The sequence below is a fragment of the Urocampus carinirostris genome, chromosome 1, assembly GCF_059441175.1.
Source record: "Urocampus carinirostris isolate Australia breed hairy pipefish chromosome 1, RoL_Ucar_1.0, whole genome shotgun sequence".
Classification (NCBI taxonomy): domain Eukaryota; kingdom Metazoa; phylum Chordata; class Actinopteri; order Syngnathiformes; family Syngnathidae; genus Urocampus; species Urocampus carinirostris.
In genome coordinates, this window is record NC_142349.1 from 23,874,724 (window position 1) to 23,901,461 (window position 26,738).

General features: G+C 39.9%; 1 protein-coding gene across 1 annotated transcript in view; it reads right to left on the reverse strand.

Moving 5' to 3' along the window:
• Window positions 1-10,115, reverse strand: part of ppp1r1b (protein phosphatase 1, regulatory (inhibitor) subunit 1B) — a 31,893-nt gene extending 21,778 nt beyond the window's left edge. Inside the window, exon 1 of the mRNA XM_088331110.1 lies at window positions 9,818-10,115. Within this exon, the coding sequence (XP_088187236.1) occupies window positions 9,818-9,925 (108 nt within the window). The 5' untranslated portion in view covers window positions 9,926-10,115. The remainder of the gene's footprint in view (window positions 1-9,817) is intronic.
• Window positions 10,116-26,738: the final 16,623 nt, after the last annotated feature.

Genomic DNA, 26,738 nt, shown 5'->3' on the forward strand with positions numbered 1-26,738 from the left:
TAATGAAAGATGATGGTTGAAGCTTTCTTTAGATATGTCCTATGCCTATCCATCAATCCATCCATTTTATGCGCCGCTTATCCTCAGTAGGGTTGTGGGGGTGCTGGAGCCCATCCCAGCTATCCTCGGCAGTGAACTGGTTGCCAGCCAGCCGCAGGGCACACAGAGACAGACAACTTACTCGCTTACTCACACCTAGTGACATTTTCAGTAGGCCTGAAAAAAAAATCGTCCAAATTATTAAAATTGGCTGGCCCCTGGCACCGTTTTAGAGAAGTGTCTAGCATCGGATGAGTTAATAAATTGGTTTTTTTTTACCCCAAGGAGGCGCTAAATAATACACACTGTGCCTTCGATTAAGCCTATTGTGAATTACCTTGCATGCAAATAAAGATGCGTGAAACTATATACATCCAGGAGAATTACAGATTACGACATGCGTGTCACATTTTAATGGATGTGGGAGTAAGATGACCAATCCCATTTGTTTGTCAATCATGCCATGGCGCACTCATCCCAAAGCCGAGCAGACTGGATGCTGTGGCGGAAATGCAGCAGGTGGCGCTGCCCTGAGCTTCCAAGAAATGACCTTCGGTGATGACAAGTTATTTCCAGATGTTGCCTCGGCTTGATCCGTCATGTGCGGTTTAATCCACCCCGCCAACACTCGTCCCACCCGCATCATGGCTGCCATGCTTGTTTTCGTCATGTACCACGCCGCTGATGACGCGGTAATGCCTCGATGAATTCAAATCCCGGTCATGAACCAGTGATTGGGATGCTGACACTCGAGGAACCTGGTAAGCCTCCATGGTGACGGTGCAAATACTCAACAAGCTTGTGTACACTAGCAGCATGCAGAAAACATTCAATATTTTTGTTTTGACACTGTGTGCACATTACACAAAATATACACACAATAGAGGTAAGATCGCGCCTTAAGAAATGCAGCCCTACCCGAACTCGTGGGCAATATTGCACAACGTTACGATACCAACGTTATCACGACAACCCTGTATGTAACATCCCACATGCCGACATTTCTTGTGTAAATACCATGTAAATTATAACTATAGCCTTATCCCCCTTGTCTTATAACATTATCTTCTCTGTTCCTTTATCTTCTTGCTCATACCTCACTATGAATGTGTAAAACTGGAGTGTCATGCCCAATTTCGTTGTCACAATATGTTAGCCCATTTGTAACAATGACAATAAAGGTATATTCTATTCTATTCTATTCTATTAAAGCCTGAACCAGCCCAAATTTAAACCAAATTTTCATGTTTTATTTGTGAGGGCTCGCGAGGAGGAGGGTTGTTCTTTGCCAACTACGACAGACCCACCCCCAACGTGCACCCGCCCGTTTCTCTAGTTCCGACATGCCGAGGCTGAGTGCACCACTGAGCGTGCCACCGAGCTTGCAGACGTGGGCTGCGCTGCGCTGTGCTCGATAGGGATCCATTGTACGGATCCCCCACGAAGAAAAAGAAACAAAGAACAATGACAAGTGGATCAATCAAAAATAAAAAAGTGAAAGAGGCCTTGCCAAGCCTGAATACGAACGTTATGAATGACATTTTAGGCCTGACCCGACCCAAATTTTGGGCTTGGGCTCGGATCCAAGATCAAAAACAGCAATATGATTGGCTAATATTGACAATGACGTATTGTAAACAACGCATTACAGTCAAAACAGAGAGAAACAGTTACTTTTTTATTCAAATTATTTTCTATGAATTTAATTTTTTTGTTTAATTAAATTGTTGTTATCGCAAACATGGGATTTGTGAAGAAAGGTGGGGGAAAGACCCAGTTGCAGCCTGCTAGCTATCTTTCAGCAGCCCGCAGCAATACTTGATTTGACATTTGACAGTGTCTATAAAATTGCTTAGAAAGGGCAATGGAGTTTTGTGGTATTTTGCTTGGAACGGAATGACAAGTACCAATACAATAGATGTATCTGTTGCTGGCAAATGATGTGCAGATGTGCAAAGATAGAAATATATTGTTTTGATCGGTAACTGAATGGTAATAGTAACCATTGCGCGGCAGTAGCTCAGGAGGTAGAGCTATCGTTTTAGGATTAAGGAATCCCAATTCGAATCCCGGCTTGTCCGTGTTACATGTCGAAGCGTCCTTGGGTAAGACATTGAACCCCCAATTACCCCCAATAAGCAGGTTAGTGCCATGGCTGCACAGATCACGGCCGCTATTGGGAAATGTGAAGCACAATGTAAAGCGCTTTGGGAAGTCATTGACTTGAAAAGCGCTATATAAATGCAGATCATTTCATTTAAATTCAATAATAGTGGAAATAGATATATATTGTAAGAGTTTCCATTAGAGGGCTTTGTGGTTTATCTTAACGCCTTTCAGAATAAGTCTATATAGTATTACCTTAAAAACGAATTTTAAAACAAATATACTGCATGCATGATATTTGAAGGGTAAAACTTATAGTAAATAGAAAACTCCAGTGATACTTCTACATACGAGCTTTTGAGATACAAAAATCCGAGGTACTAGATGTCTTTCAAACAGAAATATTGCACGACACACCAGAAAAAAGAAAAAACTTCTGAGAAATTCCAGACACTAACACTGGAAACAGGGTGAGACAGCTAACCACCAGCATCAGCTAGTCCCAGTTAGCGCGTGCGTTTCCCACCATACAGACCGGATCCTGCGCACTTTTGTTGTGTTTTTTTTTAATCGCATTGTATCTTTCGAGCTCGTCGGACACACAACGGGGAGTTGCGGTGAAAGGACTATCCCCCGGAAACGACACACCTGACAGAACACTAAGCCCCAAACACCAGCCGACTGCCCCTGTTAGTTCTCGACTGCCCCCGACCGCCGATGCCCGTGCGCCTGGGACGCGTGGGAAGAAAATGGGCAGACGACAACCCCGTGAAGAAGGTCCATCCCCCGTTGCCGCCATTTCTGCTTTGCTGTCGCTCTGCCCAAGGAAACCTAAATCCAGCCGCAAGGCATGCAACAGCTTTGTCGCTTATCTGGCACGTGGCAGGACTTGAAAGTAATTTTATTAACGTTTCATTTATCTTATTTCTGTATTTTTATGTTCAATTACTATATGAATGTGGGGGTTTTTTTGTGATCTGGAAGATGTGTTTTATAGCTATTTAAGGTTAATTTGGGGGATTTTGGGAGGTTTCGTACAGAGTAATTGGTTTTTAGGTATTTAGTATCGGGTAAATTTGCTCGAGTTCCGAACGATTCTAGACACGAGCACAATCCAGGAACGAATCAATCTTGTTAGTAGAGGCATTACTGAATTTTGATTTATGTTTGCTGTTATAGCCACAAATTGCTGCTCAATGTATTACTTTGCTCCCAACTCACAGGCACAGTGACATCTCTACAAGTTAAAACACTATTATGTCAACTGCTAAAATGTACATTATCAAAATCAGGCACATACGAAAACTCCAAAAGCAAAGAACTTTCAGGAATGCCTCATCAAGGACATTCCAACCTTCAGGACATACCAGGAAAGATCAGCCATCCCTCCCAGCATGCTTTGTGCCACCCATTAAGATGTGCTGTGTGCTAGTATGTGCGTTTGATTGTGTGTTGACAGTGCGGCGAACGCTCGTGTTTACCCACAAACATGGCTAGCCTCAAAGGTCATCTCTTGACGTTTAACCCAGAAAAAGTAGATGACGGGTGGGCAACAAAAACCTCAGACATGCTTAGCCTGCCACTCACAGGGTGAAGTGATGAAAACAGGCACAACATGTTTACTCCACCAAATAACTTGGCGACCCCTGCTCACAGGTTTTGCTGCTGATTTTTTGTTGTTGTATTTAGTGCCGTGTACATCGGTCAATCAAGGATTTTCTTACCAGGTAAAGTTAGTGAAAAAGTCCAATTGGTCATTATTTGCAACCTCCCAAAATATTAACGATGGTTCATACATGAACCAACGGCTCAATGAGACGACTCTTTCGAGAGAATGACAGAAGCCGGGTCCCCAGCACTGAGAATGAGTTGACTCCCTTTGAGACGCTTTTTTCTTTCTCTCGGCGCACGTGATTAGTCAATATACCTGGCCGAGTCTCGTCCGTCTCGTCTGTGATGCTTTGTGCGCTGAGAAGGGTGAGGGGGCCTTGACTTCAGTACAGCGGACATAACGAGAGTACTTTAAAAAAAAGAGTCAAAGCAGGAAAAAGAGTAAAATTTTGACTCATTTAAAGTTGCTTAGTACAAAAAAGGTTTAAGGTTAATAATTGTTAAAAGTTCACTTTATATTAAAGAAATAGGGGCTGACATAATGGTATATACACTTTTTAAAATAATTATTAATTCATTTTAATCATAATGTTAATTATTATTGGTAATAAATTGATGATAGCAACAACAAATCTTAGCCAAAGGAGCCAGCTCATTTCGGTGAAATAGACGGCTCTCTAAAAAGAAGTGAATTTCCATCCATCCATCCATTACCTGCACCGCTTATCCTCAGTAGGGTCGCGGGGGTGCTGGAGCCCATTCCAGCTATCTTTGGGCAGTGGGCAGGGGACACCCTGAACTGGTCGCCATCCAGTCGCAGGGCACACAGGGACAGACAACTCGCTCGCACATTCGCACCTAGGGACAATTTGAACCGGCCAATTAATCTGAAATGCATGTTTTTGGAGTGTAGGAGGAAACCGGAGTGCCCGGAGGAAACCGACGCAAGCACGGGGATAACATGCAAACTCCACACAGGAGGTTTGATCTCACGATCACAGAACTGTGCCGCACACGCGCTAACCACTGCTCCACCGTGCTGCCCCAAGTGAATTTCCTTCACTATAAACTATAAATACAGGTAAAATTATAAATTTTTGTCACGCTATTTTCCAGTTAGTTTTTTAGATTTTTTTGGGGTTCGGCTAAAAATCTTGTTCAGAAATACGTGTGCTAAGGTTTCCAGAATATTTGTCGCATAAATGCATGTGGGTACATTTGCGGCAGCTCTCCCTTTTATAATTTTTTTTTTTAAATCATTTTCCAGATGGTGCTAACAATGTGAGATTTGGTGTAACATTTGTGGGAGACTTAATTTGTTAGTTAGTTTTTTTACTTAGTTACTTACTCACGCATTCATTCACTTACTCACCCACTCACTCATTCACTTCCTTTGTAAGTCAGTTAGTTAGTTTGTTTAGGCTTTTCATAGTCAAGTTAGGTCATTAGTAAATAAGACAATGTTTATTTAAACAAACAAGGAAAATATTGTTGGGGACAACACTTAAAGCTTACCGCTTAGCTTCTGTTATTGCTGGTTAACCTTTGTGGGTTTTGAATATGATTAAACTGTCTTTATTGTCACTGATATCAACATATGGTGGATTGTGCTCTGACAGACAGCAAATGCCATCACAGGAGCCGGTTAGGGAGTGCTTTTTGTTTTGGTTGGCTGTGACCGTCTGTGTGCACAACTGTGATAGGTTCAGCGTATGCTGTCATTCAAACCACGGGGCGGGTGCACAAGTGCCAGACCGCGGAGCATGGCGCCACATTGCTGTTAACGGCTTGTTACGTTGAAATAAATTAATTAAATGAATCGGACTCTTAGGAAAAGCCAGTAGAGCGCAAAGAAATGGTAAGGACCAGCAGGTCCTCCATGGATTGTTATTGGGTCTGGGAAACGACTAAGGTGGCGTCGGGGCAATACCGAGGCTGCACAGTAGACCTGGCTAAGGTCAAGGTTACCTGATGCTAGAGTGCAGCTAGCCGGCTGCTCTCTAAATCACTTTTTCCTCTGAAAGCAGAAGCTCTCCAATATTGTTGTACTTTTGTATCATGACAATAAAGACCATTCATTCATATGCAATTGTGTGTTCTGTGTTCTTATTTGTAGATCTACAGTTATTTCCTTAAAGTCGTGCACTCTCAGTTGGTAATGCTGTTGTTTCAAGGTAAGTTTGACCCTTGGGGTCTTTTGTGAATGTGTGACGCGGATTTTCACAGGGGGTTATGGTCTTCATTAACCGTCTGACCGAGGGATCTCTGTAAATTATACAGTAACCTCTTTTTTATTCTGCTTACATTCCAAAAATAAACCATGATAGGCAAAAACTGTAAGGTAGAAAACATATTATAGAAATAAGAACTCTATTATGCACTGAAACAAAGGAATACCCCTTTTTACAAACTCAAGTATTTGTTTAACAAAAAGAAGTACTACATAAACTCTTTTTTTAAAAATGTATTTTATTTTTTTTACAAATAACTGCTGTATCGTCGATTAATTATCAGCGGCGAGACTGTTTAGCCAATCAGAATTTAAAATGCAAATTCAAAAATAGAGACGCTGTGAAAAGTAAACGCCTTATAGTGAGAGATTGTTGTATACATATTTTGAATCGTCACGCTAACTCAACAGTTCGTAAATGTTTGTCACTCATTTGTAGTTGAACGACAGATCAAAATCTCTTTACCCATCAAAAAAAAGCATTATCATCTCGTGCAGTTCTTCCAAATGAAATGTTCTAAATGTTGTGTACAAACGTGAACAAGACCGGGTGCGAACAAAGGGGACGTCCATTAGGCACAACCTTTTCAGTTGCGCGCTGACAGCGCTTGGAGTAACATTGTTGTACGGCCCATCTCCTTGGTGACCAAGCAGCTAGTTTTAGGAGGAGAAAACAAAAAGGGGTATTGTGGAGGATCTAATTAGAAAAAGGAGCATACGCCCACCTATGCATCCTACACCAACTTATGTTATGTGCTGGTAAATAAACATTCACATTATCATTTTATATCAGTTTCCATTGCTACGCATATGCCACTCAACTACTTTTGTCACTTTTCCGATGGAGAAATCTGCCCCTTAATACTATGGAAATTTAAAACAACTGACATATTAATTATTGATCCATCTAAATGTTGTGACTTGTTCTCAAAAACTGCTCTGAATATTGACAAATGCAATATCACCCAGAATGACTCAGTCAAAAAAGTAGGTGTCACATTTGACCCAAGTCTGTCCTTCCAAACACACGTTAAGAATATTACTAGAACAGCTTTTTTCCATCTTCGCAACATTGCTAAAATGCGCCCTATGCTGTCTTCTTCGGATGCGGGGAATATAATTCATGTTACCTCCAGTTTCCCGAAGTCCAAAATCAAGAGCCTTCAGCTGGTACAAAATGCTGCAGCCAGGCTTTTAACTAAGACAAGAAAGTTTAATCACACTACCCCAATTTTAGCTAACCTGCATTTGCTCCCTGTTAGCTTAAGATGTGATTTTAAGGTTCTGTTGGTAGTATACAAAATCATGCATGGACTTGCTCCTTCATATCTTTCAGAATTAATCTCCCTTTGAATCTCTTTGGGATATACAAAAAACATGACTTGATTTGACTTTTGTTTTTGCTTATAATTCAATATCGCTGTCCAAGTTATGTACAACATATTGATGTAAGGATAAAGGATATGAGTTTTTGTTTGGACAATTTTTTTTGCAAATTCTCAACTTACATTACCAAAATGAGAACTTTGTCAATGGGAATCATTGTGTTCACCCATGTTAGAACATGGTTGGCTTACAGTAAAATTAAAATGTTTTTCTTGTTCTTTGTGCTCAGTATTTATACAGACATTGCGTTTCACCGAAACTCTATGAGTATTCTGGGTGTCCATCTTTGATATTTGCTAAAATAAACCAACAGGTTCAAAAATAGACAAGTATGGTGAATTTCTTGTGAAATTTGCAATTCATTATTTACTTTTCAGTGATTCTTTCCTAAAAAGCCCTGTTATACAGAGGGCACCGATGAAGAAAAGTCACATCACATTGTGATTTCTGTCCAATTTCATTGGGGTTGTTGCTCTGCACTCAAGTGACTCTAGTTGTTTTGTTCGCTTGACATCAAATATATGTATTTGGTTGAATTTCTTTGTGGAAAATAATTATGCATTCCTTAAAAATTTAATTTTGTAAATGTTCTGCATTGGTTCAAACCAAGGTACAATTTCAACAGGATTGTCATCATGATAGTATAGGGTGACGAAGATGTTTGTTAGGATCATGAAATTAGTGTCATGATTACTGATGTGGGGCACCTGAGTCTGCTCCCTTGGCGCCAACAGCCTCAGACGCTGATTGGCTGCTGATCTATTTTGAAACCCCTGCGTTCCTGTCAACGATTGTCAGTTCGTCTGCGAACCTCAGCCCCACGCTAGGCAAGCACTTTTTGACTCCTGACTCAATCCTGTCCTGTTTCCCGTTTGATTCCTGGCGCCGACCTCTTTTCTGAACTCGTTTACGTTTCTGCTCCCCCGTCCCGGTCATCAACCTGTTTTTTTCCCTGCTCTCGACAATGCCTTCGCTCACCACGGAAAGGCCACTTCCGCGTTCCAAGCGATCTGCTACCCGTGACCGACAATCACCAGATCGTGGTTGCAAGCCCTTTCCTCCTTCTAAATAAAGCTGAGTAAAACGAACGCAAGTGGGTCCCGTCTCCGTTTCTGGTCTCTGACAATTGAATTGACTGTTAAAAGTATTCCCTAACAGAATTTTTTTTTTCACCTTAGCACAGAATGTGTAGTCTTCCTCCCCACAATGATGCAATGATGTTGCAAAGTATTCTCATCTGGCATGTTTCCTCTCGAAATGGGACATCATTAAATGAACACAACAATTTCAAAAGGGCAAATCCCCTTAACGCAACATGTGAGGCAGTTCGGAACCAGACAGAGATTTTAATAAACAGCCATTGCATAAGGATCACTTCTGCTTGGAGAAATTGGAACTTTGCTCACCCTGTCGCTGGGGAAATTGTGACTCTTGACAATGTCGCGTGCTTCGATATGCAAAAGCTGCTTAAGGTAAGTTTACCTGCCATCGATACCAGTGTTACAGTATTGCTTGAGTGTATTGCCTCCTATTAGGTAGGTTATGTGGCTTTTAGTTTGTTTTTTGCCATGTGTGTCAAGGTTGGTATAGTTTTGGCCAGCCAGCTCCCCATTTGCGTCAGGTCTGACGAGCGCTTTCCTGTTTTGTTTGCTCCTAGTGGGTTCTGGTTCTGACTGCACACCGTGTGTTGTTTGGCCGACTAGGCTGCCGTTAGCACATGTTTTGCGTAGTCCCTTTGTTCCAGGTAAGCTTCACGTTTGTCGCTGTAGCTGTCGTCGCTTTACTTTGTCAGTTCTTAGTTAGCCTGGCTGCTCACTGCATGCTTTTTGGTTAGCCAACCTTGAGTTTTTCCTCAGAGGCTAAGGCCGCCTTTCATTGATTGGACCCAGTTTGACCCCCCTTGGTGACTCTCTGTGTGTTACTTTTGCGAGTTAGCCCCTTTTTGGCTTGTCACCTTTTCGCGTACCAATACTGCATCCTCCTGCATCACGATGCCAAGGCATTCTCCACAATAACGGCCAAAACTTTGCTTAAAACACTCGTAACCTCTTCGACTAAATAATACATACAACAATATGGCAACTTGCCTGCTAGGGTGCTAATTTTCCTCTTATGATTTCATAGCTCAGGATGAAAAAGACAAGACATGCTTGACATGTCTTCAAAATGCATAATCTTGGAGAATAATTTCAATATACAGATGAAAAATATATCGATTTTAACCAAAAATCTTGTACTATTTCGATACATTTTGCATGTTTAAGAATTTGAAAATACCTTTAATGTGTCTTTACACTTTTTACATTTGCATGGCTTCTAATATGCAAAACAAAAATTACGTGCTAGCACCACTTGTTGAATCCTTGCACTGTAAAGACACTGAGTTTTCAGGGGAGGAAGTACTGCACTGGCAGAAAAGTTTTTTTAACCATGTCAATCACTCACCATCTCAACCTGCCGGGGGTCTAGATTGGGGGCGGCCGAGGCTGGGACGGCAAACTGAATTTTCCTCCTCTCCTTGGGCTCCACATCTGTGGACACGGAGGGCTCCATGGCTCCTTGGTCCTCGCAACGGGTTTGGTGCGACCTCCCCGGAGGACCTGATGATCCTCAACTCTTGTCTTCCTCGAGCAGTGTGAGCAGATCACACAAGACCAACACTTGCTAGAAAGGTTCACTGTGGTTCCTCTTATCCACTGCTGAGAGGCAGAAGGCAGAATCAGCAGTTGGCCCTAGGTTTGGTCCGCCCTCACACTAGGCTGAATGGGGAGGGAGGGGCTGAACTGAGGGGGGATTGTGGGAGGTGTTGAGTGAGAGAGAGAGAGAGAGAGAGAGAGAGAGAGAGAGAGAGAGAGAGAGAGAGAGAGGCAGAAAGAGAGAGAGAGGGCGAGAAAGAGAGAGAGAGAGAGAGAGAGAGAGAGAGAGAGAGAGAGAGAGAGAGAGAGAGAGAGAGAGAGAGAGAGAGAGAGAGAGAGAGAGAGAGAGGATGGAGCGATAGATGAGCGTTTTACTTTCCTTCTAAGCTCAAGTGGATTTGAGATCAGAGAGAAATGAGGAGAAAAAAATAATCACGTCAGCTGAGCCTAGTTTGGCCTCTCTTTGTGAATGAGAGATTTGAGTTGAAGTGGCTTGACAGGAACAGGAAGAAGGGCAAAACTTTCATACAACATTCTCCTTCAAATTTGGGGTATGGGTAAAGGGTAAAAATCAAGATAGACCCTCTAAATATTGAGGGAAAGTTACAACTAAAAAATAATGCGTGTGAAAAAAAATAGATTTTAAAAATGGTTACATGCATATCCTTTCCAAGCCCACGTCATCACCAGATAACTACAGGACGTTTGCGCATTGGTGACCCAAAACAGTGGGGAGGTGGTAGCAGTACTAGTTTGAATAGAGGAAGGGAAGATTTGTATGTTGAGTAACATTTTTAAACCCTCCATTTACAGAAACAACATGCACAGCTGCTGTGGGTGCACGAATCACAATTTTAAGGAACACATTTTTTTTGCAAATCCTATTTGAAACAGGCCTTTCAAAAGGACTGTACTAGTCGAATGTCCCTGCAATACATTAAAAAAACTGACTGGACCATGGACATCATTACAAATATCCGGGTTTTGCGGTGTCTATTTCATACAGTATCTGGTAAGTAATCGTCGGGATCTGGTTTAAATCCACTTGAAGGCTGAATGCCTTAGTAAGTGTAAGTATAATGATTGTTTGCTACCAATACCTACCATGGACAGTTTGCTGCCACTGGTACTAACCAGTAGATATATTCAATAATAATAATAATAATAATAATAATAATAATACATATCATGATCATAATAATAATTACAATAAAAATAACAATCTTAACATTATTATTAATGTATATGTTATACAGCTATCCATTATCCACAGCACTTATCCTCAGTAGGATCGATCGGGTGCTGGAACCCAACCCAGCTATCTTCGGCCAGTGGGCAGGGGACAACCTCAACTGGTAGCCAGCCAATCACCAGGCAAACATGCAGAGACAGACAAGTCACTTGCTCATTCACACCTAGGGACAATTTGGAACGGCCAATTAACCTGACATGCATGTTTTTGGAAACTGGAGTGCTTGGATAAAATCCATGCAAGCATGGGGAGAACATGCAAACTCCACACAGGAAAGCTGGATTTCAACCCATGACCTTAGAACTGCGCTGCAATCGCGCTAACCACCGTGCTGCTGTGCCGCTTCATGTAAATGCGATACAATATATATTGATAATACATTAGTATATTGTTGACTGAAAACTGATTGTCAGAATAATTATCATTATTATTGATCTCACCAACACCAACAATGTATTTAAGGTGAGTGCAAGCCAAGGAAAATCAATTCTTCTAAAGTTAAACTTACAGTACAGTATGTGTGGACTAAGTTACACTCACATACCTGTCAACCTGTACGTTTTTGCCGTACAAAGTACGTTTATTATGCATTTTAAGACGTGTACAACGTACAAGAAAATCTGTACGGAAAAACGCAAATTTGGCAATTACGGGTACCATCCGGTATGCATCGATTATCACGAAACGGAAAATCAATCAGGTAAATTATAGTAATTAAGGTTAAATAGACAAGCTCAATCACAAAAAAAATATTGCAAACAAACCGAGCGGTTTGATGTTACTGTGCGCATGCATCTGCCGCCTCGGATTTCATGTGGTAGTTATGTAGTGAAAGGAAGTCCGTCTCTTTTTAGAGAACCGGCTTTTTTGGCTCAACTCATTAAAGAGAGCCGGCTCACAGCTCACTTGCTTTGACGCATTATATTAAGAATTGTTATGTTGTATAAAGAAGTTAAGAAAAAAAAGGAAGTATAAAAGGAGAAAATGAAAAAAGACAGGTTTGTGGTTATCCTTTTATCAGTATATTATCAACAATAATTTAATGCAGAAAATGAATTAATGATTTGAATAATAAAATATATTATTCTACTTAATTATATTTGCATGTATTTTTTCCTTCTACAGTGAACGTCCAAGCTACTTATTTTTGAACTTTTTTTTATAATAAACCTCATTCATGTCGAGCAACTCAGTATCTCACAACAAAATGTTATTTAACAATATATATGATATAACGAAACACATGTACAATATAAATGTTAAACTACATAAATAAACACGTTTGAAAAAAAAATATGGTGTAAGATTATTTTGTATTTTGTAAGGGAAAATACAACATGATTGGCTGGCAACCAGTTCAGGGTGTCCCCTGCCCACTGCCTAGAGATGGCTAGGATGGGCTAGTTCAAAAACTAATACAGCAGTACTTTATATTCCAGTAGAAGGAGCCTGGACACAACGAGCAGATTTTGATTTCATCATCTTCGTGCTACTTTTTCCACAAAGCTCCCCCTGTCCCAGGCAGCACCCCCCAGGGCCCAATGGGTAGCCCCACACCAATCATTCTTCATTCAGGAGATGGAAAAACTCATCCAAAAAGCAGCTGCTGGAAACTTCTGGAGAAATTAAAATACCCTCTTTGAATTTGAGCCAGTGTTATTGCACAACTAGCTGTGAGTTTTTCCAGGATTATGAATCTCATCTCATTTCATTAGCCGTACCGCTTATCCTCATTAGGGTCGCGGGGGGGCTGGAGCCCATACCAGCCATCTCCGGGCAGTGGGCAGGGTACACCCTGAACTTGTTGCCAGCCAATCGCAGGGCACACAGGTTAAGACAACTCATTCGCTCATTCACACCTACTGACAATTTGGACCGGCCAATTCACCTGAAATGCATGTTTTTGGAATGTGGGAGAAAACCGGGGTGCCCGGAGGAAACCCACGCAAGCACGGGGAGAACATACAAACTCCGCACAGGAAGTCTGGAGCTGGATTTGAACCCACGACAGGTTCCCATGACATGAACTGTGCCGCACAAGCGCTAACCACTGCGCCGCCGTGCTGCCCAGGATTATGAATAATAATATAAAATCATCAAGTGTATTATGGCTGTAAGGGCATTAGGTCGCAGGCAACATGTAATGATTGTTGTGTTTTTGTTTGGCTTTAAATAAATTTATTTTACAATTTTAAATCATAAATCAATTAATTTTCCGAATACAAAAGATTGTTACTCCGCAAATTTGTAAATGCTTTGTCGGAGTATGGAAATGTTTCACTGTATACATAGTCATGATTGAATACGTTTTTCATTTGTCATTTATGACTCCATCTTTTGTTGTTGTAATTAATAGACTTTATTAGTATTCCTATATTTGAGTGTAAATATTTACTTCTTGATATAATCTCTGAATAGAATTAGTTAAAAAAATACTTATATAGTCCTACCCATTGTAGGAGAAAAACACAAAAGTAAATGAACTATATATATGGGGTAGTGTGAGAAGGGTAACGAGGACAGCAGAGAAAATAATCGGGACTACACTTCCCTCCATTCAGGACATTGGCCAGAAGCACTGCCTATCCCATGCTAAAAACATTACCGGGGACCCCTCTCACCCCCATCATGGACTGTTCACTCTGCTAGCCTCTGGGAAGAGGTACTGCAGTGTGCGGTGCAGGACCACCAGGCTCCGCAATAGTCTAGTCCCCCTGGCCATTAGACTGTTAAATGGTCAATCTAACATATAGTTAACTTAAATCTAAACGGCTGCTAATCTGACTTTTGCACTACTGGCAGTTTTTTTTATAGCTTGCCACTCCTTACACATTGCTCTCTGCACTATTGTAATTACAGCGTTATTGTTACAGTGTTAATGTTACTGTGTACCTGACTTGTTAACCTGACTGCCCATTTTGCGCATCTGGTTAGCTACTCTTCTTGCACTATCGGCACTATGGTAAAATACTATACGTAGCCAAAATACAATACAACATTATTTATATCTGTACATTCAAGGAAACTGTGGGGGTCAGATGCATCGACATTTCGTTCTGTATACACGTGTACTAGAATGACAATGAAGTAGATCTGAATCTGAATCTGAATAATGATAAAAAATATAAACAAACAAGGGGCGGCACAGTTGCAGTAATCCAACTCCAGTATCCCGAAGGAGCCTTTTCTTTGTATGAAAAAAAAAAAAGTATAAAAGTATAAGCCTTGCCTTTTTTTTTTTTTTTTTTTACATACAGACGCTGCCAGCCTTACAAACAAATTAGGTTCCGGACGATTGTTTACAAGTTGAATTTGTTCGTAAGTTGCTTGCTTCAGTGCTATATTTTAATTGTTTATGGTTCATGTAAGTATGTTTAAGGCTTGTATAATTAACCTGTATTGTTTTGTTCTAAAAAAAAAAACATTTCATAAAATAATGTTTTCTAAAGATAAATAAAGTGAGATTTTACTTACTTTTGGGACTTGTTGTTAAAAAGTGGCCAAAAAAAGCATTCCGACCATTTTCTCAAACGCATCAAGCTTTCTTATTCCACTATGCTATAATGAAATTGTGAATGTGTTTAATTGCTGTTGAAAGTGTCAATAAAAATTGTTCAAACTCAACTTTCATTCCAAGAGAAATGGCTCGCCTTTTCTTTATACTTTACACCAACGATATTGAATGGATGCACAAGATGTTCAACAATAAAAACGTCAAAGTTCTTAGCTCGCGAGCGTTACAGTACACGTTGTCATGATTACACATGAACCAGGAAGTAGAAGCCAGATATCTTCTTTAGGGTGGATCATGGGTTACCTCTCACAGCGCCACCACACGCCGGCAGTGGCGGAAAGAAGCACTACAGTAATGTCTTTTACTCAGACAAAGGTGCACATGATACAAAATCTAACTTACAGCAACGTCCGGACATTTTTCAACATCCCGAAAAAAATTATCCTATCTGCCGGAATCCGTAAGTAGAATGTTCGTAAGTCGGGGAGCGTCTGTACTCAGAAATGTATGGCGGGCTAGATTCTATCATCCAACACGACGGTTCTGGCCTGCAGGCCGTATGTTTGACGTGCCTGCGCTAATTATTGATAAAAAGGAGCTCTCAGCTTGAAAAAGGTTGAAGATCCCTGTGTAGGTTCTGTGTGTGTTTGCCTTGCCTTCTACCCAAAGTCAGTTGGGATGGGTCTCCAGCGCCCCCTATGACCAGAGAGAGGATAGGTGGCAGAAAATTGAATAAACAAATGAGCTCATACTGTTAACTGATCTGTATGCTTTTCTTAGACTAAAGTTTTAACCCTCTTCTTAAATGCTTCAAACCATTCACACTATATCAGTTGTAGCTCACAATGATTCCACAATTTTACACATTTTACAGAAACACTCATTTGTTTTTAAATCAAGTAAAAGACACCACTAGTTCAGCATACTTGTTATTCAATGATTTGATTACAATTTTATATTACCAACACAAAGCGTTTTGATTTTCGGAATGGCAAATGGCTGCATGTGCTTTTTCCATCCGTCTTGTAATCTCTGAGCTCATTTCATGTCCAGTATACATTTGATAAAGGACAGACACAAAACAGGCTCATCCAAGGCTCCAGGAGCATGACGAGATGATTAATCTCACTCTACATCCGGGCTACCGGAAGTGGGTATTGTTTAGCTCAGTTTGCCCTTAGTTAACTGCACTTAAAACCCTCAAAAGCAGAAATGCAATCACAGACCGATTGTATTTATTGAGCATGGTCCAGTGAAGAGAGGTGGGTTATCAATCCCAGAAAAAGCATTGAAGCCTAAAGTCAGCGACTGCAGACTTCAACTAACTTTGACCGGGCAGTAAGTAAATGAGGAGAATGCTCTCTGAGTGTGGCGTGCGTGATGTCTGAATGGATTACGCATGCAGGAAATCAGATTGAGGGCACCAGTAAATCTGTGTGCAGGGGGGTTCATGTGTAATTCAGTCATTCACTTTTTTTTTTTTTTTTTTTCGGGACAAATCGTGATATATTTTCACTCATGGGAGAAGCTTTGTGCCATCTGCTATGAAGCTTTGTGGGTGTGGGTCATATTTTACACAACCCAAACATACTTATTGAAATCTCCGAGGCCCAGCACATTTAATTTCTTCCCATAGGAAATCATGCAAATGTAGATCATCTGTTGCTAGTTGTCAAACTGTTGTGATCACTACATGTATTTTCACCCTTGATCAGCATATTTCAACTGGTGGGTTGCGACTCAAAAGTGGGTCCTGGGCCCGTTTTCAGTGGTTTGCGAATAATGCTGAGGAGAAAAAAAACTGAACGTCAGTTACAATTTTTAAGATTAGATGGTGATAATGACCTGCATATGTGAGTTGACCTGCCAAAGAGACTGGTAAACTTCTCACACATGTTGAGCATGGCCAAATGCAGATACAACGGCGAGTTAATTTTATTATATCAGAGACAAAGCCACTGAAGAGGAGCATTTTGGATTACGTTAAAAATGCAGATGATAGAGTATTAAAGGGACAGTGTGTATGATTTTACCACTAAATGTCGCGGCTCAGACACAGCTTTTTCTCCAGGGCCATCACCACCCTAAACAAATGCACAACACTGTGAAAACATACCTTGCTCCTTGCTTTGGCTTTTTTTTCTGTTTTTGTTGTTGCTAAATATAAATGTGAGAAAATATATACTATCGCACAAAATTGTGAATATAGGTTCTTAATTATATTGTCCTTTTCAAAATCCCTGCTGCTTAATAATTTTGTATTACTTTCATTGCACCATTTTTACAATTCAGTACACTATTCTTTGTTTGTGTTGTTTTTAACGTAAATGCATTTGAATAGTGGATTTTTCTTTTTTTTTTCACGGCTTGAAATTTGGTTGTTATGTGGGTCTTTAATTCAGACCAGTTAAGCGGCACACATTTAGATACGTACAGTATGGTGCCCTTACGGTTGATTTACTATTCTCAAAATCCCCTATATGCTGATTGTTGTTAGGTTAAGCTTTATTTTCTGTTGATAATCTTTAAAAAAACATTTTTTTGTGCAACATTCCCGGAAGGTCTCTGCATGATAGAAAATATGTATTGTTTTTCTTTTATTTGGGTGGCGTCATCTTGTGGTGCTTCAGTTTCACGACACTCAAAGCGATATTTATCAGCTCCTCCTTGTGTAGGTGATATTATTATTATTCTATTATCCTTATCGTTGTTGTTGTTATGCACAATGTACGATTAGTATCAGTATTGTCACACGCTGCTGCAGCATGTCATTGCTGAGGTCAGGCTCATCTCTGAAAACCGGGATGACGCTTTACAACGAAAAAAAAACGGCGACCAAATGACTAAGGCGCTATATCTGAATCAAATCAGGAGGCTTCAGCTGCTACTGGTGAAAATGGAAACCAGTACTATATCTTTAATGTGGGGAGCAAACTCCCACCCAAAAAAACAAAAAAAAACGTGGAGAGAGATGGGTGGTTGAGAGATCTGTGGACAAACATATTACATGACATGATATGATATGATATCTAGTATTTCTGAAGTCTGATTTTTATTGAATTTCTGTAGATGTTTGTAGTGTAACTGTAGTTTTATTTTAGTACTATTTTTGTAGCATTTCTGAAGTAATTTTGGTAGTTTTTTCACAGCAGTATTTTTGACATATTTCTTTATTATTTTTGTAATATTACTGTAGTTGTTTTGCTAGTATTTTTGGAGTAGATAATTCTGTAGCAGTATTTTGTTATTTAATATTACTGTTGTTGTCATGATTACTGATTCGGGGAACCTGCAGCTGCCCCGTTGGCGCCAACAGCCACAGGATCTGATTGGCTGTTGGACTCTTTTTAGACTCCCGTCTTCTGAAAGGAACCCGTCAGACCGTCTGTGAACCTATGATCTCAGCTAGGCAAGCTTATGTACTCTCCGACACGATCCTGCCCTGTTTCGTGCCTAATACCCGTTGGCGCCCTCTTTTCTGGACCTGTTTCTGTTTTTGCTCCTCTGCCCCGGCCATCGACCTGTTTTTCCCGTTACCAACGACTACCCTCGCCCGACATGGAAGTACCACTTCCGCGTTCCTGCTATCTGCTACCCGTGACCGACGATCATCGGATCGTGGATGCAAGCACTGTTCTCTTTCTTAATAAAAACTGAGTAAAACTAACGCAATTGGGTCCCGTCTCCGTTCCTGGTCTGTGACAGTTGTTGTATTTTCATAGTAATTCTATCTTAGTTTTTAATTTTCAGAATACAGTAAAAGCAAAATGATATATGAGGTCCCTGTTTTTAAGCACTATATCTAATATTTAGTTTAGTAGTTATTATGTAGTATTTTTGTTGTATTTCTGTAGAAGAATTTGTTATGTGTCGAAGTGTCCTTGGGCAAGACACTTAATCCCTAATGCCCCCAATAAGCAGGTAGGCGCCTTGCATGTCTGACTCCCTATTAGTGTGTGTGTGTGTGTGTGGGTAAGTGTTAAGCACATTGTAAAGCACTTTGGGAGGTCTTCATTGACTTAAAAAACGCTGTAGAAATGCAGACCATTTACCATTTACCATTGAGTGGACACACAAAGTGATCATGGGGACATTGTTGGCACCAAAAAGTTAACCACTCTTGGGGGCCCCCTAGTAGTTGCAGGGCCCTCAGCAGCCGCTTAGCTCGCTTGTGCCTTGAGTCTGGCTCTGGGTATGACCATAAACAGGTCATACCTTTACTTTTTGAAATGTTTTAAGATTATCCATTAACCAAGAAAATAAGAATTTTGAGGAAACGTGATTTTTTTTTTTATTACTTGACTTGAGTATATTTTTATTGCAGACAGGTAAGTGCGGTCCCTTCTCAATGTTTCTTCATTTACCTGATGTTGAGGTTTTGAGTTTTTCCTTGCCCTCATATAAGTTTTAGATCATGTGATAATGTCAAAATAGTCTGTGGTCTGTGCAGCCCTTTGAGACTCCTTGTGATCAAGGGCTATACAAATAAACATGACTTGACTTGACTTGACCAGGCATGCATTTGGTGTTATAATGTATCTGCGTTTCAAAGACTGTGCTCAAACGGAGGACAAGTTGATCAAATAAGCAAACTTTCACAAATATCAATTCATGCGAATAAACACCTTCAGTTATACATTAATCAGCAATCTCAAGCTTTAATATTTTAGATTGGACATAATACAAACAGAAAGGCAATGATGACCTGAAACTAAAAACATGATGCGTATTTGTATGGTAAACCGTTCGCCCATTTAAGTACAACAGCTTCTAGCGAAACAAAAATAGCAAAACAATATTCAAGTAACCACTAGAGGACGCACTAATGCAACTATCTGAATTTGTGAACGAAAGAACTCGGATTCATCATTTGAAGCTAAAGTGTGACGAAGGAGTTCCAAAAATGGACTAATGGGTAATTAATTATACAAAAGAGAGAGAGAGAGGAAAAATCAGTCCACTAGTTTACAATTGATTTTAAGAGACTCGGTGAACAGGGAAGCACTTTACGTTTTAAGACCGGCCCATCCAACTTTGACAGGCAAATTTGACGGAACTACGAAAGAGTTACTTAAATAAAGGCAACCATAATAAAATAACGTAATTTTAAATTAAATACGGAAGCAAATAAGCATGCATTTAACAAATCGGTGTTGTTAGTTTAATTGACTGACTACCATTTATTTTATTATTTGGTCCATTCATTTCATGTTTATCAAACAAATACAAATTTTAAATAATGCATTAGGGATTAAAAAATACTTATTGAACCATTTTTTTAAATTACTTCTTGCACTTTTGGTCTTAAATACCCTGTACATACCTTTACTCTTAAAGCCCTAATTGTGCAATATTTGACCACTAGATGGCATTGTGTTGTCTTGTGCGAGCATTGGCCAGACAAACATGGCGGCGAACAAAGTGGGGATTCCACTGTGTAAAAGTAATACAAATTTCTCGACGTATGATTTCTTATCAAATAAAAATTAACATTGGTATGATAGTTCATCAGGGAGCAAGGCGGCACAGTGGTTAGCTCCCAACCTTCCTGTGCTGAGTTTGCATGTTCTCCGTGTGCTTGTTTGGGTTTCCTCTGGGCACTCCGGTTTCCTCCCACATTCCAAAAAAAAACATGCATGTCAGGTTAATTGGCCGGTCCAAATTGTCCCTAGGTGCGAATGAGCGAGAGAATTGTCCGTCCCTGTGTGCCCTGCCATTGGCTGGCAACCAGTTCAGGGTGTCCCCTGCCCACTGCCCGAAGATGGCTGGGATGGGCTCCAGCACCCGATCGATCCTACGGAGGATAAGCGGTGCAGATAATGGATGGATGGATGGATGATATTTCATGTATTTATTGCCTAGTATTTAAATCAGTATTGTTGATTATTACTGTATGAAAGTTTTTTTGTACCACTAGGAGGCACTGAATATTACACCCAGTCCCTTTGAAGGAGCTGTATGGAATTTGCAACGCTTTGATTCGCTGCCGAAGCATAAGTGCTCTTTGAACTCAGTTGGGCATTGTTAACACATATTTAATGTAGAAAAATGTAACCTTGAACTTTTAAAAGCACCTCAAACAATGAACCCCAAGTTTAAATGCTTTAATTTAATTTTACTGTAGCAGTATCTTCACTCACGGGACAATTTTTCACTCTTTTAACCCATTTTTTTGTTTAACTCATGCTCTTGTAATCACATGCACACATAGATGAATATTATATTATAGTATATGGAAAGAGGAGCAACAATTTGGTGCTGTTTGAAATCCATGTGACACATATGGGTGTTTTAGAGAAAAATGCCCAAGATGGGTGGGGTCTTTGGGATGTAGCAGGTGGGAGCAATGGCGGACGCGGCAATGGGGCTGTGATTTAATTAGCACCCCTTCAGCCCTGCACTCATAGCATCAATAATGCATGCCCCCCAACCTCCAACCCCCTTGTTCCTGCTGCCATAATTAATCCTCTCTTACTATAATTAAAAGGCAAAAAAGTCCCAAAAGATGGCCAAGCTTGGCCAAGCAATGAGTTGAGTTGGCAAGGGAACTGATGGACTTTTGCGTGCAGACCAAAAGATGTGGACTTCAACGTCGAGGATGATAGCGTCCTTTGGAAAATTTGCCTCAGTCGTGTGAAGATGGGTGCAGTATTAGCAAGTCAAGACAACCAGCAATGTTTTCCTTGTTTCATACACTTTTTTTCATAATGGAGGACTAGCTATCTATTGATGCTTTTATTTTAAAAAAGCAGTACATTGACCTAATATTTAAGTTAAAGGAGCTGTACGAAATTTGAAACGTTTTTACTCTCTGCCGCCATCTCCTAGCTTAAAGTCATAATTGCAGCCTTTGTCAGCTCATGTATAGTGTTTGTGTAAGTATGTGCATTTCTTAGATGCACTCGATTAAACTCTTCTTTTTACCTTTCTTGAGGTTTGGACTTGGCTAGGAGCAGGCCTTTTCTTACTTTTAATGCTACACAGACAACCAAAAAACCTTCAGGCTCGAGCATGAGGGTACTCTCTAGGACTCCCCCATGACCATTTCCTTGAACCTAATAATTTGATTGTTTGTTAATGCAACATCCATTGCAGCCTGGTCATCCTGGAAGGGGGGATTACTCCATGTGCGGTCCATTCTCAAGGTTTTATTCATTTTTCTCAGGCTTAGGTTTTTGAGTTTTTCCTTACCCTCGTGTAGGTTTTAGACCAGGGGATGGTGTAATAATAGTCTGTGGTTTGCATTAATCTGCGGTCTCTGCAGCCTCTTGATACTTCTTGTGATTAAGGGCTATACAAATAAACATGACTTGACTTCAGCACTAAACATATTGGTTATAAATAAGATAAAATTGGATAGGAACAATGGAAAATAAAGCATAAGGGCTGTTTGAACTCTGATGGGCATTGTTGAAAATATTTGACTTAAAGGTTTTTAAGGACACCCCAAACAGCGGACCACACTTCTAAGCTCAGACAATACAATGTTTTTTATTCCCCGTGTTACAGTTTTTAGATTGTTTTCTTGCTCTGACAATTAAATGATGGATAAGATGTAGCTTTATTTATTTGTAAATTTGACTGTGCTTTTACCAGACACGAACCTCGCCTCATGTCACTAGTGGGAACTTACCCACTAGCACACGCACACAAACACACAAAAACTGACAGATATTAACAAAGGCTCCAAGAACCATTCACCCGTCCCAAAACACAGATGCCACAATTAGCACACCGACTACAATGTGCCAACCATGCCAACTGTTCTGCTTTGCACCACCTATACGACTATTGGCTGGTATAGATGACAAGCACACCTTTTTCAGATTCGTATAAAACACAGAAGGGCACTAGGTGACAGCATTTCTCTTCTTGTTTTCTTTGTTTTTTACTGTGAAGTCGCCTGTATAATTACTACAGCTGCATCATGTCTGGCACAGGAAATTTGCAATATACAGTTTTTTAAAACAGATTATCTCGCTCACAGTTTTTCAAGAAATATGTTTGTGGTGCTTACTAGAGGCTCTTTGTCTCAGCACATATTTTGGACATGCAGGTGACAAAAAATGAACATTTAAACACTGTGGATTTGAACAATAAGAGGTTCAGAACAAACAATTGTGTTAAATGTAAATATTATCTAAAACTGAAAGAGGGGCTGAAATAAAGAGGCTTAATTTTTGCCATGATAATGAGCATCCAAGGAATTGTGAGTTAGATATATATAAAAATGGCTGGCTGACTGACTTTTTAGAGCACTTCACAGTTTGGTTTAAACAAACAGACCTTCCTATGTTTTTCCTGTGCGCTGAGTGGATTTTCTCCTATAAATGAAAGAAATGCAGAAAGATGCAGAAACATTGTGATTAAATCAGAACACTGCAGATAAGTTGGCTCTTTTTAAGCAAGATTTTGCCACTTTTAATTGTTGTTTTTATTACTATATAAAATTGTAATGGAAAAATCTTGTAAACGATGAAATAGACATATATTAATTATATTTTTACTTCGCCTGTTTTTAATTATTTTTTGTTACACAAAATAAAAATACAACTTGAAATGAGAAAATATATAAAATATGTATGATGGCTTATCTTTTGTTCTTTTCAGGTATTTTTTGTGATATTTATTAGTCAAGTCAAATCACATTTGTTGTATGGCCTTTAATCACAGAGAGTCACAAAAGGCTGCAAAGGCCACAATGACAACATCCCCTGATCTAAAACCTGCCTGAGGGCAATAGATACTCAAAAATCCCAGAATCAGGAAATGGGAACCTTGAGAAAGAAAAGAGCTAATCCTATTCCAGTATTACCAAACGTCAATGGATGTAGACAAACTATAGACAACATCTAAATTAAACATAAATTATAATAGACAAGTGCAGTAAGACCAAGACCGCAATTATGCGGCTTTCCATCTCAGCCAGACTGTCAATGCAATATATGTAATGTGTATAACAGTTTAAAACAAAAATAATAATAAATAAAAAACAAGAATAAAATAAGAAACGTGTTTATGTTAAGTATTTTCTTATTTATTGGTTTAGTTTCCTTTTCTATCTTTAGAAAAATATTTTATTAAATAAAGAAAATAATACCTAAAAATAATACCTGTATAACACACAATTATCACCCAAAAGAGTAAAATCTGTTCACCTTGAATGATCATTCCTTTATTTCAATTTCACAAAATTATTTACGTAAATGGTGATTTTGTATTGCACTGAAAAGTAAAAGGTGAATACATGCTACTATCACATAAACAGCAAAAACAAGGTGCCTATAGACATCTCTCCAGCCGCTCTAGATCACTGGGTCAGTACAGGATGCATGCCCATTATGGACCCAAAACAGCACTAGTACGAGATTGAATGGAGTGAGGGAATATTTTTAGGATGAGTTGTGTTTTTGGAGTCGCAATTTACCAAAGAGCATGCCCAACTGTTGTGTGTATTGGTGCACAAATTAAAAAATACATTTTAGTTTTGATTATACATTACATAAGAGGTTTATCCATCCATCCATTATCCTCAGTATGGTCGCGGGATAAGTCGTTTATATACAATAAAAACAATAACGGTCTTTACAGAGACCCTTGATGGACTCCACAGCTAATGCTCATATGGCTTGAATTGCTGTTACCAACATGAATGTGTTGAGATCTCTTCATCTCATCTCATTAGCTGCACCGCTTATCCTCAGTAGGGTCGCGGGGGTGCTGGAGCCCATCCCAGCAATCATCGGGCAGTGTGCAGGGGACACCCTGAACTGGTTGCCAGCCAATCGCAGGGCACACAGAGACAGACAACTCACTCGATCATTCACACCTAGGGACAATTTGGCCAAAAAACCTGTGTTGAGATCTGTTTGGGAAAAATGATTTTACCCAGTGAGGAGCAATTTCTCATATCCCATAATGCCGTAGTGATATTTCCCTTTACTAAGGTTAGCTTTCAAGTAAATCTCAACCAGATAACCACGATTACTTAAAAGATACTATATGAAATAGACACTGCAAACACAGATATTCCTAATGATACTCTGGGTCCAGTTAGATATCTTAATAGCTTGCAGCCACAGGCTCCTAGGGTACTTTTGAAAAGGCCTATTTTTTCTTGGAATTGCAAAAAAAATGTTTTACTTAAAAGAGAGTTAGTCATGCTGTTTTTGTAAATTGTGATTCTAAAAACCCAACTCAAAATACAAATCTTCCCTTGTTCCATTCAATCTAGGACTGCTGTAATGTCATAGGCCAGAGAGGGGTCTATTTAGGGGGGTGCAAGCCAAGAAAGTCAATTCATCTAAAGTTTAACTTATGTGTGAATTAAGTAGCCCCAGCAATGCGCACGCGGCTTAGCTACGTCACATTTTTTTACAAGCACTTATCTCTACTTCAGCAAATATTACAGGATCTCAGTTGAGGACCTTCTGTGACTTTTCGGAATTTTTGTCCCTTTTCTTTTTGCCTTTTTGTGATTCAACTATAATTTGAAAATGTACAGATTTTTTTGTTTTGTTTTTAACAAACAAAATGCTTTGCTTGCCTATTCTCCATACCCTTTATTATGAATATGCATCCAGGCTCCTTTCGAGGGTGGCTACCACTTGGCCGCCAGCCAGCAAGCGGCACAGCTGGCAGGGCACAATGTGGGAGGGAGGAAGGGAGGGAGGGATGGAGGTCACGTGCTGTCTGAATTTAATCCGCCTCTACCTTTCACACCTCTCCTTTCAGACCATGGCTTATTGGTTGAAGTTGCCGGATGCTGCGACCCGTCCGCCTAAAACTCTGCCATTGGTCCGCCCCACCCTAATCGCCTCGCCCTCCCCAACCCCCTCCTTCAGATGTCCTCTGCCCCATCTCCACTTGATTTATCGCTCTAAAATACCACTGCACTAATTAGTCAAGTAATTAATTAATAGGCATTTGCATTTGTGCATATGCAATTAGCGGGTTGGAGAAAAGAGGCTGCAGATGGGGTCCGGGTCCCTGGCTGGTGTGTGAATGCGAGTGTGCGTGTGAAAGTACTAGATCCAGAAAGACAAGAGAAGTGCAGGTCAGCACCTCATGTGTTTGACTGGAGATTGGGGATGTAAATTTAGAAGCCATGGCTTGACGACTTACAACATCTACTGTACGACATTCAGAAATTAAGACGTATAAAGGTTATTTAAGTTGATAGCTTTATTAGTTATCCAAAGCAACAGCAGGTGGCCAAATCCACTTGCAGCTAAATCTACATACAAACACAAAGTCATTGAGAGTATTTTGGCAAATAGCACACTCACACTGAAGCCAAAATGCCAAAAACAACACTGACTGAGAAGTGGGATATAGCAGAGGAATCCTCAGATCATTGGAACATTTTCTAACACAGGCAGTCAGACTGAAATGCTAACTACAATGTAAAGGCCAAAATAAACACGATTCCAGGTCACCAACCGTGATCAACTTATCATTGGAAACAACACATATGCATTCAGGGAGCAAACTGGTTTACAAGATTGAGTTTCTTTAGGATGTATTGATCAGCTAATGCATATACAGAAGCTGCCCTACTTACGAACGTTCCGGACGATCGTAAGTTGAATTTGTTCGTAAGTTGCTTAAGTGCTCTATTTTGTATGTTTAAGGTTTATATAAGTATATTTAAGGCTTGTATAAATAACCTGTATTGTTTTGTACTAAAAAATAAACATTTAATAAAATAATATGCTCTATAAAGATAAATAAAGTTGAGCTTAACTTACTTTTGGGAGATACGCTTCAAAAGGTCCTCCTTCGTGCTAAAAAGTGGCCGAAAAAAAGCATTCAGAAAATTTTCTCAAACACGTCAAACTTTCTTATTCCACTTTCGTTTCAAAATAAACGGTTCGCCTCTTATTTACACTTACACCAACCATATAGAATGGATGCACGAGATATTAAACAACAAAAACGTCAAAGTTCTTAGCGCGCTAGCGA